Raw genomic sequence first — 13,857 nt, 5'->3', positions numbered from 1 at the left:
TCTGCTGGCATGCAGCAAGTTAACAGCTACCCAGAGCATGATGCATCCAGTGGGTGGGATTGTGCAGACATCAGGCCAATGGCTATCGGAGCAGCCAGGCAGATGTTCAAGAGACTGACAAGGCTGAGAAAACCCACACTTCTTTTGAGATTAAACTGCCCACCAAGAGGCTGCTTAGCTGCACAAGGGAAGCAGAAATGTTGTCGCCGTATATTTTCTAGAATTGGAAATGGTAATTACTCTGATGTGTCAGTAAGCAACTTGCAGCAACCTTTTGCTCTTAAACAGTTCAAAATCCACCAGAAAAAGGAGTCCTGGTTGCTCTGCAGGCAATCCAGTATCGCCTCTCAGCCTATCAGCTAAGATCAAGTGTAATGTTTGATATCTGATAAGTCCTCTATTTCAGGATTATACATTAAACGGGTTTTTGGAAATGGGAAATGGGACAGGGACTGGCTGCAACCACTTCATGCATTGACCTGGTATGGCAGTATCTCCAGGACTGCTGCATCTCTGTAGGGGAGATTATTTCTTTTTCAAAAAACAGATGATAAATAATGGAAACCTTGGAATAGTCCTCTTTAGAATTCTAGGTTGCCTTTTTAATGTGTGCGCCATCTCCTAACATTAGAACTCAGTGACATCCAATGAATGTTGGAAGATTCAGGACAGAAAAAAGGAACGACTTCTTCATGCAAAACATAGTTAAACTATGGAACTCACTCCCGCAGGATGGCCACTAACTTGGATGTAATTAATTACTATACCACCCTTCTTGACAGGCCCCGAGACCTGCAGGTATAGGGTGCTGTACAAATTTAAGAAATCATCATCATCTCAGCGAGGTTCGCAGAATAAAATACAAGGTAGAAACACAAGCAACTAGTTAAAACAAAAACAATACCGCCCACTTCCCACCAACACACCTTAAAGCCTGTAGAATATTACTCTTACCCCATCATAGACGTCGTCCAACTCCTTGTCATCAAGGATGAACTCCGGGAAGCCGATCATGTCGTAAATGGAGTCAGCCTGCAGAGAAAGAAAAACATGGTCAGACAAAGCTTGCAGGCTGAACAACTGCAATAAAGGGTTGCGGCAAGGAGGGGGGAACAGGCAAAATCTGCAGGGGCCACCTCCCAACGGCTGGCAAACATGGAACCTCCATGCTCAGAGGTAGTCTATCTCCGAACAGCAAGAGCAGAAAACAACCAGGGATAGCCATTGCTTTCATGCTCTACTTGAGGCTTAGGCCCAACCTATCAGAAGGACTGCCAGGGCCATCTTGGCCATAGCGGCTAGTGGTGCAGGGAACCACGGCGCCACATTCTGGAGGGTACCAGGGAAGAGGCAGAGGCTGGACGTGGCGCCTCCCAGCATCAGCTCGCTGCCCTCGCCCACCTCCACCATGCTGCGCCGTGGCTAGAGGCTCCTCCCTGCTGGAGGACCGACCCTCCAGCCCCACCGGCAGCGCCGTGCCTGGAGCCTCCATCCCGCCGGAAGAGCCACCCGGAGGGATCCTTGCACCATGGCGCCAGATAAGCTTAAAATGGCCCTGAGGACTGCATTCTCCCATATGGACCTTCGTATATCTAAGTTCTCATAATGTAAAATGCACAGTCATAAGGACTAGAAGCTTCCTTTAAAAATTAAAGCCATGATTTCTCAGGAATCCGAAGCCAGCAGCAAATAAATATCTGGGGCACCTTCTCTTTCGCGGCTTGTTTCGTCTTCTCATCCATCCAGTCAAGATGGTCCAGCGATTCCTCAAAAGCAGTGCGTATCTCAGCAATCATGTCCTCTGCCTGATGGAAAGATACAAGAAGTCTATTGAAGGGCATCAGTGTGTTCCCCTTCACTCATCCCCAGCATGCCATCACCAGAATAATGTCTCATTTGCTATATGCCCAATTAATCACTGTGCTCTGCAGGAGAGGACATCCTGCAAATACCAGCCCATTGGGAAGTCTGATCTGCACCATGGGTAGCCTTGCCTCAACATGAAAGTGGTTAGCAGCCACTGAAAACAATACAGTGAAGGTGTCTGCATAATATCAATAGGCAGGGAGTTCCAGAGAGTTGGTGCTGGGATAGCTCCCTCGGTGGAGCACGAGACTCTTAATCTCAAGGTTGTGGGTTCAAGCCTCACGTTGGGTAGATGACCCTCAGGGTCCCTTCCAACTCTACTATTCTATTGGTTCTATAAATGATTAATTCCTTGCAGGTTAAATGTCGTTCCGCGATTGTTTCTGCATGTCAGTTCCATCCTTGCCGAGAAGGATGGGCAAAGCAGCTATACAGTAGATGGTTTCAGGTTGAGTGACAGGCTGGCAGGTTACAGGGAGGGAGGTAAAGGTAAAGGGACCCCTGACCATTAGGTCCGGTCGTGGACGACTCTGGGGTTGCGGCACTCATTTCGCTTTATTGGCAGAGGGAACCTGCGTTCAGCTTCCGGGTTGTGTGGCCAGCATGACTAAGCCATTTCTGGTGAACCAGAGCAGCGCACAGAAACGCCGTTTACCTTCCCGCTGGAGCGGTACCTATTTATCTACTTGCACTTTGACATGCTTTTGAACTGCTAGGTTGGCAGGAGCTGGGACCGAGCAACAGGAGCTCACCCCGTGGCAGGGATTCAAACCGCCAACCTTCTGATCGGCAAGCCCTAGGCTCTGTGGTTTAACCCACAGTGCCACCCCTGTCCCAGCTGCGGCTACTGCATCCTGTCCCCAGCTGCTTTTCTCCCAAGGAAGAAAAATGTGTAGGGGCCACATACAGCGCACGGACAGGAGAACTTGTCATCAAGGGGTGTTGTTAAAGGTGGGGACATGCAGAGGGCAGTTTTGTCAACATGCCTGGGGATACTCACAATCTCCTTGCTGTGCCGGTCGAAGGTGGCTTTTACGAACAGAGCCCCCAGGGCAAAGCCCAAAGTGTCATCAGTGTTGGAGATGCAAGTTTGCCATCGGGGGGTGCAGGACTCCAGAGAAAGGAGAGAGAAAGAGACATAAGTGGGAGAGCCCATGTGGTGTCGTGGTTAGAGTCTTATACCTCTTCGCCTAATCTACCTCACAGGGTTGTTGGAAGCACAGAATGGGGAGAGGGAGAAGAAACATGCACAATACCCCAAGATCCTTAGAGGCAAGATATTAATGTAGTAATAATAAATAAGTAAGGGGGAGCAGAGCTGGGCGTGTGCGTTGCTCTGTAAAGACACTGGTTGGCTGAGGATCCTGCCCCAACTAACAACAGGCCTCCCCCAAAACAAACAGCTGGTCAGGTGGGCTGCAGCTGGCTACCAGTGTGGTGTAGTGGTTAAGAGTGGTAGACTCGTAATCTGGTGAACCGGGTTCGCTTCCCCACTCCTCCACATGCAGCTGCTGGGTGACCTTGGGCTAGTCACACTTCTCTGAAGTCTCTCAGCCCCACTCACCTCACAGAGTGTTTGTTGTGGGGGAGGAAGGGAAAGGAGAATGTTAGCCGCTTTGAGACTCCTTCGGGTAGTGATAAAGCGGGGTGTCAAATCCAAACTCTTCTTCCCTAACCAGGAGGCCTGGGGTGCTGACAGCTCCAAAGGCCTACAATTCAAATCAATCATTAGATGCAGCCCCAAAGGAAAATCCGCTTACCTTCTTGGTACCATACAGGGTCTCCAAAAGCTTCTCCTGGGCTGCCTCGAACCGCTGATCCAGGCTGGAAGCTGTCTTCTGAACCAGGTTCCAGATCATGTAATTGTTCAAGACGCTCCAAGAAGGAAAAGAAAGAGAAAAAGACTCAGTTGAGACCCAGGATTGGTGGCCAATGGGCTGGAGTGCTCCCTACACTCTGCAAAGCTCAGACGCTCTCCTCCCAGCTGCTTATTTATGGAAAGGCACAGCTATAAGCTTAGATCCTACTTTGGTTGGGCCCCTGCATACCTCAAATCCAAGTGTAACCGGCACCATGCTGAGGAAAGTTGGAAGAAAGATACCTGCATAGCAGAGGGGTTGTACTTGGAAACCCTTGTGGTCCCTTCTAGCTCTACAATGCTATGGTTCAAAAGCGCCAGATTTTTAAATACCGTATTTTTCGCTCCATAGGGTGCACCGGACCAAAGGGTGCACCTTGTTTTTAGAGGAGGAAACAAGAAAAAAAATATTTTTCTGGTTTTCCTCCTCTAAAAGCCCTGTTTTTTTGAGGATCAGCTAAATGTTTTGCAGCTTTTTTCCAAAGGGAAAAGCCCTGTTTTTTTGAGGATCAGCTAAAAGTTTTGCAGCTTTTTTTGCAAAGGGGGAAAAGCAAAGCTCCTTTTGCAAAGGGGGAAAAACAAAGAGGAAAAGCTCTGTTTTTATGGGGTCCAACTCACATTTCTGCAGCTTCTAAAGGAAAGGGAGCCTCTTCTACAGTTTCCAGACAGATAATCTAATCAACCAGTCACATGTAGCTGGGGAAACAAACAACCTCCCTCTGCAGCACATTCAACAAACGAGGGCGGGGCTGAAAGGGAGCCGGGACTCTTATCTCTTGCTGAGCAGGGTCCTTTCAACACCCCCTTTTCTCTTTGTAAAATAAAAAGCATGATCCTCTTTTGGCCCCTGGGCAATTCAGCTCCAGGGACCACCATTCGCTCCATAAGACACACAGATATTTCCCCTTACTTTTTAGGAGGAAAAAAGTGCGTCTTGTGGAGCGAAAAATACGGTAATCTGAAAGGCTACATTGGGCTGACAGAGGGTGATGACTGGAAAGACTTGAGCAAAAAACCTGCTTCCACAAAAGATCAGACTTTTGCGATAAAGAAAGTGATGGGAGAATGCACTGGGAAATGTGGGGGACCATGTGCTTTGATGCATCGTCCTCTAACCTCCATTCAAGCAAACGATTTAAAAAAAAAAGAATGCTCATTAAATAGCCAGTGTTGCCTAACCTCCCTGCAAACAAATCAGGATGAGCGCTCAGTAAAGAAGTCACCTGGGAGCATTTATTGTGCTTTCTCACATTTCCTGCTTGCATGAGGGGTACTGAAGGGGAAGGGGAGGAATAGGACAGGAATGCAAAACAATAATTTCTGTACTGCCCTCCATCCAAGGACCACAGGGCGGTTTGCAATATAAAAACACAAAAATGCAAAACGTAGTAACAAACAAAAACAATATCCATTCCCCCCCCCCCAGTTTAGAAGCCCATAGGTTGTTTAATTAGCCAAAGGCCTTGGAGAAGAGGAATGATCTTGCCTGGTGCCTAAAGGTATGTAAAGAAGGCACCAAGCAAGACTCCCTGGGGAAAGCATTCCACAAGTGGGGAACCACCGCAGAAAAAGGCCCCTTCTCATATTGCCACCCTCCATACTTTTTTGGTCGGAGGAGGCACACACAGAAGGGCCACAGTTGATGGTCACAAGGCCCAGGTTGGTTGATATGGGGAGAAGTGGACCTTGAGGTAATAATTATGCTTTCTAGGTTTTGGTTGTGTGTGTGTGTGTGTGTGTCTGTGTGTCTGTGTGTTTTGCAAATAGCATAAAGATTTGAGGAGGGACCTGTGTAGGGGAGATGGTTATGTACAAGGAGCTAAATATGGCTCCCCTCCACACTCATTGCAAATTCCTTTTTGAGCTGCTTTTTCCTTCACAAAGAGGTGACACATAATAGCACTCTGGGTAGAATGAAACAGAGCGCGTGTTGATGTTTAGTAAAAGCTGGGTTGCCGTGGGATAAGGGCACGCCACTGTGTAGAGCGCTAAAACACGCTTGCATCGTGCATTTGTGGGCAGGCATTGTAAACAGCCATGACGAATGCCCCATTAGCTGCAAAACCTTGCCTACGATCTAATTTGGTTTCTGAGCCTTCGTTAGTAAAACACTCTCAGAACTGTGCGCCTTGCCACATTCAAAGAGGGGCCGCTGTGCCAGAGGCGCCAGAGGTTAATTCAGCCAAAACCAAAGTATACCAAGGATGATGAAATCTGTGGCCTCCACTTGATGTCAGACTACAACTCCCATCGTCTGTGACCACTGGCCATTCTGTGGTATACAATCGGATCAGAATAAGGGGCAAAGTAAAAGTGCAGACGAGCCCTTAATTGCTGTTTTACGGTCCAACCTGACTTGTCAAATGGAGGTTGCTGTTTTCGGATTTTCTGGTAGAGTTCCATTGTGGTGTTTCATTCTTTTAAACTGTACACCTGTCCTGGGAACCTACGATACGGGGCTGCTCGAACATTTTCTAAATCAAAATCTCACAGCAGCACAGTATTCTGCACCCGGCATTACAGGCAGAGAATATATCTGAGAAGAACGCCACTGATTCCAAGCTGCAGGAACAGATTGTGTTCAGGCCTTCTGGGCATGGGGAAACACACAAACACACACACACACAAACACAAACACAAACACACACACACACACTGTGTTCCTGCTGCATCCCCACCTCCTGGTACCTTTTGTCGGTGTTATTGATAAGCTGGGACACCTGCTGCAAATATTCCCTGCCATAAACCACCACAGGCTCGGCCTCGGTTAGCTCTAGCGGTGAGAGGAAGTAGGAGATGAAGTCTAGCCAGTCAATGGCAGGGGCAAGAATCTGCAGAAAGCAAGAAGAAACCTAAAGCTTAGAAATAAATTTAGCTTTAAGCGAAAAGGAACTGGTGAGACTGCTTGGTTGGCCACACCCTCTGACCAGTTTTTCACTCCCATGCTGCAGATGCTAGAAACTCATGCCTTGTGAGTTATATTCTAAAAAGCAGAGGAGGCTGGAGATGCATCTGAGTAACTGCTGAATTTTGTATTTTAAAAACATCTGGCAGGGGCTCAGTCATCTGTAACCCAGCTGACCTTAGTGCATAGCAGAGCTTAATCCAATGATGTTTGCAACATGGCCTGTCCGTCTTAAGTTACGTCACATCTGCAGCATAAATTCTTTTTTTAATGAAATAATTTTTTATTTGATTTTCAAAAATATAAACATACAACAAAACCAATTCCGAATCCAAATGTCGAGAGAACTCCGAATCGCCTGACTCCCCCCCCCCCATCCCTTCCATGGGCCCTATTAATCCTATTTTTAACTGCATATCACTACTTCTCTAGTTTTTTTTATCTTCCTAAGTTATCCATACTGTTACATTAAAGGGTATTTAAAATCCTGCCAGTGTTTTAACCTGCTTACAATAATCTTGTATATACATTATAAACTTCCCCATTCTTTTTTAAAGATCTTGTCTTCTTGATTCCCAGTTAATTTTGCCATTTCGGCATAGTCTATCAACTTGGTTTGCCAATCTTCTCCATTTGGAGTTGTCCCTTCTTTCCAGTTCTGGGCTAGTAACTTTCCTGCAGCTGCTGTCAAGTACATGAACAGTTTTTTTCTGGTCCTTTGGGATCTCGGTACCTATGCATCTGCATCATACATTCAAAACACATCACTCTCCCTAAAGAATCCTGGGAACTGAAGTTTGCTACGGGTGCTGGAAACTGTAGCCCTGTGAGGGCATAAACTACAGTTCCCAGGATTCTTTGGGGAAGGCCTTGACTGTTAAAAGTGGTACAAACGTGCTTTAAATGCACAGTGCGAATGCGACAAACTTTGCAACTTCACCCAGCCAGCTCCTTGGCACACTTCCAGTTTTGCCCAAAACCCAGGCTAATATTCTGCAGGACTCAAAAGCTTGCTCCCTACTTGTGACACTTGGGTTTGCTGACATACAGATATTAAAGGTAAAAAGGTAAAGGGACCCCTAACCATTAGGTCCAGTCGCGGACGACTCTGGGGTTGCGGCACTCATCTTGCTTTATTGGCCGAGGGAGCCGGCGTTCAGCTTCCGGGTCATGTGGCCAGCATGACTAAGCCGTTTCTGGTGAACCAGAGCAGCGCACAGAAATGCCGTTTACCTTCCTGCCAGAGTGGTACCTATTTATCTACTTGCACTGCGTACTTTCGAACTGCTAGGTTGGCAAGAGCAGGGACCGAGCAACGGGAGCTCACCCCGCCGCGGGGATTCGAACCGCTGACCTTCTGATCGGCAAGCCCTAGGCTCTGTGGTTTAGACCACATCGCCACCCGCGTCCCCAATACAGATATTGCCCAATTGCAAATGTGATTATTTGGGTGGCGGCTCCAGCACCAAAGACAAGTTCTGGGGCCAAGTCCTGAGTGAGATGCTGGGCGCGTGAGTGAGCAATAAGCGATTTCTCTTCCTTGCCTCAGTTTACAGCCCTGCCCTAATGCAGAACCCCCCCCCCCCGCCCCATAGCAAGGGACCAGTTCATTGGCTCCTGGCTCCTTTCTCCCAGGGACCAAATCCAGCCCTAGTCACTACAGGCCAAAGCCTGGGCTTCCCAGAAGTGACACTTCTACAATCGAATTTTATTTGTCTCTCTCTCTCTCTCTCCCTGTTGCCATGGCAAAGAGTTGCTTGGCAACCAATGAGTGATGAAAGAAGCTGGCTTCCCCGTATCACTGGGAGGTCCAAGGGATGGGAGGGGGACAAGAAGAACAAAGAGGAGCAGAGGAACGGAATACAGAGCTGAGGGGGGAGAGAGAGAGGCCAGAGTAGGGGTGTTAAACATCAGGAATACAGTTGTGCCCAATGGGGGTGGGAATGCCAGAAGCCAGTGGACAGAGGTGCAAAAACAAGGGGTTTTTTTTTGGGGGGGGGGGTTATGTGGAGTTTCACAAGCTAAGCCAGCCTTGCGAATGGCCCAAGCCTTGTCTTAAAAGAGCTTGCAATGCTTACAGCAACCTTCCGAGGCGAGTCACTATTATTTGTTTATTCATTATTTCTTTATTGCACATATATTCCTCCACGGAGCTCAAGGTGGCTTATGTGGTCCTCTCTGCTCCTCGTTGAATCCCCGCAACAACCCTGTGAGGTAGATTAGGCGGAGAGCCAGCAACTGGCCCATCAGCACCCAGAGAGCTTCATGTAGCCAAGCGGGGGTTCAAACCCTGGTCTCCCAAATCCTAGTCCAACACTCTAACCACAACGCCACTATTTGGTTGAGAGGACCTTGCCTTAGTGAACTAGTGGCAGAGACAAAATTCAAGCTGGGATCTTCCTGCTTCGGGCTTCAGTTTCCTAGCTAGTACATAAAAATCTAAGAAGGTCCTGGATGCTGGATCAGGTCAGACCTAGCCGATCTTTCTATTATTTCAGGTGCCTCTGAAAACCCCACAGGCAGGAAGTGAGAGCCAGCTACTGCCTCTCAGTCTAACCTGCCTCACAGAGTTGTTGCGAGGATAAACTGGAAATGGGGAGGACTGCCTGAGCTCCTTGGGGGAAAGGTGACCTGGGAGAGACCAGGACTCAAACTCTCACTCAGCCATGAAGCTCACTGGGTGACCTTGGGCCAGTCACTCCTCCTCAGCTTAATCTACCTCGCAGGGTTGTTGGGGGGGGATTAAATGAGGATGGGGAGAACCATGTATGCCAGGTGGAGCTCCTTGGGTAAAAAGGTGGGATATAAACAGATAAATAAATGCAACATTTCTGTTGCATTTCTGCTGCAATGGCCCTTTTGGGAAGCAGTGATCCTCAAGGGGGTGGGTGGGGAGGATGAACTGTGTACAGTACTCAGTGAAAGATTTGCACTAGCGCAAGGATCAGCACAGGTGCACTGGGACTTTGCCCCCTGCTCCTCCCTCTGTGTGTGCCCGGACTGACTCCAACTACAAAAGCTGAGTCTGCTGAACAGACTCTTGGGCTGGAGTATTGTTTAGGGTTTTCGTTGTTGCTGTTATTGATATTGATTGTTTGAATCTTTGTTTTAAGAGCTTATTATGTGGAAATCGTTTGATTTTTTGTGTGTGTGTGTGTTCGCGCACGCTTGACAATGTGTTCCATTTTCTGCTGATGATTGCTTCTGCAATTACGTAAACTGTTTCATGTTTGTGGAAAGCCGCCTTGAGACTGGTTTTAACCATGCAAAGACGGCGTGCAAATGAAACCACCCCCAAATCTGTCCCGGAGGACTGAGGGAGCCTCCGGGACAGAATCAGGGGGTGTACGAGGGGAGGAAAGGGGGGAGATTGTCCCATGGCCGCAAGGAGAAACACTGTGCGCTGTTGCGCTTACGTCGAACACAACCCTCTTGCCTCCAGGAGCAGAATTGCATCCGAGGAGGGCCTGGAGGCCGGCCTCAGCATCACAGCTGCAACTCTGGGCTCATTGGGATGCCGATCAGCTAGCCAGGCTCCTGGGCGTGACGTTCACAGCGGCTGAATGGCGGCACGGAGATGGAATCCTAATGAAGGGTCTGATGACGGCGTTGGCTGCCGCCTGTGCAGTGAGGTCTGGGCTTATGCAACAAAAGCTGGTTCTCTGTTAAGGAGGCTGCAGGAAACCAGGACGAGGGAGAAGGAGGAAGGTGGGAGAAGAGGGTGCTACTGCAAGGAAAGGAGAGAGGAAAAGATGGTTGGCTGGGGGACCTTTGAAGGCAATGCTATCTGTCCCTCTATCTGCCCCTACCTGTATATGTCTGGGGAACCCCCCAAAGCACCTGCACAACACAACTGCAGCCTCCAAAAATCACAGAGAAGGGACCTTAGAGGCTCTCAAATCCAACCCTCCTTGCTGAGGCAGGAGACCCACTGCTGCAGCATCCCTGAGAGGCTGTCATCCAGCCTCTGCCCACAAGTCTAAGCTGGCGGAATTCTTACTAACAGGGTGGATGAGGCACTTTGGGACTGTCAGGGCGACTTGTGTCATGGACTGGGATGGACACAGAGTAATGGTGGGAGGCACCAGCTGGGGAAGCCACGAGGGAAGACGGCTCAGAGCCAGGGGAGGGGTGGTGGGATGATGCTGCATTGTCAGAGGGAGAAGAGGGGAGGTGCCGGAAGCAGAAGAGGGAACAGGATTTAGTGAGCAGGGAGAGTCTGTGGCGGAGAGAAGTCCAGAATCAGATGCAGAAGCAGGAGAGTGGGATGAGGGAGGCCAAGAAACAGAGATGAGTGCAGCTGGTGAAGAAGCCAGGGTGTCTCCCCCTCCTGCTGCGACAAGGTCACCTCCCTTCTGGTCTCCCAGAACTAGAAGAGGTATGAAGAGGGAGGAGCAAAGACAGATGCGTCAACACAGTCTCAGGACCCAGAAGAGGAGGAGACTTAGGCAGTTGTTGGAAGGCAGGGACCTTTAGTCTCACAAATGCCTCATAGAGGCAAGATCTACCAAGAAGAATTTCTCTACTTTATGGGCCTGGCTCCCCTGAGCAGACCTTGCTTCTTCTAATAAAGAGTTCACTTACTTCATTTGATTTATTGCTGGCCCACTCCTGATGCCTTCTCCTGTCAAGCGGGTGGAGTTGGAGTCAACGACAGGCAGAGCAAACTAATTCTACTTGCATCCCTCTCACCCTCCTCCCTGCCGAGTTCTACATGGGCAACACTGAGGCTAAGGAGGAGGGAGCCGCCAGGCATTGCCACCCCTTGCGCAGGTGGTAGGTAAGTGGTGGGGGTGGGGCTAAGGGCAGAACGAGGTTGGTGGAGCAGAGTCCCATTTGTCCTAATGCACCAGCTTCCACTGGTAGGACAGAAGGCAGGGAAATCAGCAGTGGGTGGAGCCACAGCCAACGGCAAGCACAGCCACACCTTGATAGGTTGTAACCAAGATGGCAGGTGGTTGGCAGACTGGGGTTGGTTGTGTGGGATGTAAACACAGAGCAGTCAAAACACAACATTGCTAGAGTGGACATGAAGGTGTCTCAGTCCTCCAGCCTTAACTTCCTGTTTACCTGGACTGAGACAACTTCCCTTATGTAAATGGAGATGGGTGTGGTTTCACCTGGGCAGGTTTACACAAAAGCACAAGGGCCAGTCTCCATCTTTCCATTTTGGACTCATCCCTTTCAAGCAGCAGGATGCTCTCTTGGCTTGCAGCCGAGAAGAGCACAGGTGAATCCTGCTCCCTTATGGAACCAGCTTCACTACATGTAAATACTTTTATCTAAACTAGATTGCCTTCTGAGACTGTACTGTAACTCAGGATGACTAAGTAAATTCTTTTTATACTTTTAAAGAGAAGTGTTGGGTCTTTACTTTTAAGAGGGAAGAAGGGGAACATACCAGGAATATATACTTGTTATAGAGGCTTTAGCAAGCCTGTGCAACCGTTTTCTGCTGTGCTTTAGAAGGGGAATGAAACTCTGCTAAGTTTGGAGCTTGTTAACACAAGCTGGGATAGGATATCTTAAACAATATATCCTCATCCAAATTCCTAAACATTCCCACAGGTTGGGCAGTGCCCCATTTGCCCTTAACGGACCAGCCTCTAGCAGCGCACCTCCTCCTCCTGAGGCAGTCTGCTCCGCTGCCCAACAGTTCATACCATTAGGAAGTTCTTCCCAATGTTTCATTTTTCTTGTGATTTGAACCCAGGGTCAGGCGTGGGGATCCTTCGGCCCGCCAGATGCTGTTGAACTACAACTCCCAGCAGCCCTGGTTGCTGGCCACGCCTCTAGCAACAGCCTAGAAGGCCACAGGCTAGCCAACACAGGCCCATGGAATGTCCCCAGTTGCCAAAGAACCCCATTTAGAGCCAGGACCAAACCAAGAGACTGAACAAGACCCCTCCCTGCCAGCTCCACTCCTCCCCAGGGCCTTATCCAGGCAGGTCCCACCTGCAGACCGGCGATGTTCAGCTTGTGGTAAATTTTCTCGTCGTCCCGGCGCTCGTCTTGGGGGACAGTGAGGTTGGCCAGCTCGGTCTCCAGGTCCAGCACCTGCTGCATCTGCTGTTCCGTCGAAGCTCTGGCCCCGCCCAGCAGCATCCCCAGCTCCACCATGTAGTCCAGGTAAGCAGCCAGCACCTGCCAGAGAGGGTACAAAGCACCTGGAATCGCGACAGCAGCAACAGGCCACCTTTCCTCCCCGCTCATCTTTTATCTTCTCCAGCACCTTTTTCAAACTATGGGAGTCAAGGAGCTTTAGGCTGGGCTGCCACTGCCTCCCCCAACCTTACTGCTATTATTTATGAATCCCTTCGCATGGAGCATCCCTAAGCAATCCCACAACGCAATGAAAACCATTGCACATATTAAAAAAAACGCACACACCCCCAATAAAAATCTCCACTTCAAAAACTTGTTCTCCTCCTTTCACCAGGGTTAGGAATGATGGCACATATAAACAACTCCAAAACTAAAATCTTTTAAAAATTAAATCTCTTGTTGTTTGGGACTGAAGTGTCAGGAGCTGTTGGGGAAGGGTGGAATGAGGATCTATGCTGGTGCAGTGCAGGCGGCTAAAGGGATGGAGCTATGAGTGAGGAAGTCACCAGTTTGAATCTTGCCCCTGCCATGTGCTTGCTAGGTGAGCTCAGGCAAACTGCTCTGAATCAGCAGCCCCCAACTCCACCTCCACCAACACTGTCTTGTCTTGCAGGGCTGTTGTACAGATTACTTCTGAATAACACAAGTCAAGCACTTTAAACACATGTGAAACGTTAATAAAACAAGTTACAGGTGGGTAGCCGTGTTGGTCTGCCATAGTCGAAACAAAATAGAAAATTCTTTCCAGTAGCACCTTAGAGACCAACTGAGTTTGTTCTTGGTATGAGCTTTCGTGTGCATGCACACGAAAGCTCATACCAAGAACAAACTCAGTTGGTCTCTAAGGTGCTACTGGAAAGAATTTTCTATTTTGTTAATAAAACAACAACAACAACAATAATAATACTATAAAATTATTTTCATTTCTGCATGTGGCTGCCTCCAGCAGTGAGCAATTGTAGCTGCTTCTCGAAGCATCTTCTCTCTGCTGTGAAAACATCTGGGGGGCGGGCAGGGTGGGCCTCCAGTCAGTCAGTGTTTGCAAAACGCTTTATTGCCCAACCCTTTTCAGAGGTCCTTGCAGGCTCCCGCCAGTTGGCTGATTGTATTGTCTGAAGTAAGT

At 48.9% G+C, this 13,857-nt stretch overlaps 1 protein-coding gene and 1 pseudogene across 2 annotated transcripts in view; one reads left to right on the top strand and one right to left on the bottom strand.

Moving 5' to 3' along the window:
• The window catches only part of ECE2 (endothelin converting enzyme 2), a 55,414-nt gene that overhangs the window by 13,823 nt on the left and 27,734 nt on the right, over window positions 1–13,857 (bottom strand). For both annotated transcript variants that reach the window (XM_033150792.1, XM_033150793.1), the window contains exons 8-13: window positions 12,585–12,773; window positions 6,413–6,555; window positions 3,627–3,741; window positions 2,867–2,977; window positions 1,707–1,805; window positions 955–1,032 (exon numbers count right to left, since the gene is read on the bottom strand). In XM_033150792.1, coding sequence (XP_033006683.1) covers window positions 955–1,032; window positions 1,707–1,805; window positions 2,867–2,977; window positions 3,627–3,741; window positions 6,413–6,555; window positions 12,585–12,773 — 735 coding nt within the window. The remainder of the gene's footprint in view (window positions 1–954; window positions 1,033–1,706; window positions 1,806–2,866; window positions 2,978–3,626; window positions 3,742–6,412; window positions 6,556–12,584; window positions 12,774–13,857) is intronic.
• Window positions 340–516, top strand: LOC117047692 (annotated as a pseudogene).

Source organism: Lacerta agilis, chromosome 5 (genome assembly GCF_009819535.1).
Source record: "Lacerta agilis isolate rLacAgi1 chromosome 5, rLacAgi1.pri, whole genome shotgun sequence".
NCBI classification, from domain to species: domain Eukaryota; kingdom Metazoa; phylum Chordata; class Lepidosauria; order Squamata; family Lacertidae; genus Lacerta; species Lacerta agilis.
This window is presented reverse-complemented; position numbering and strand designations above follow the sequence as displayed.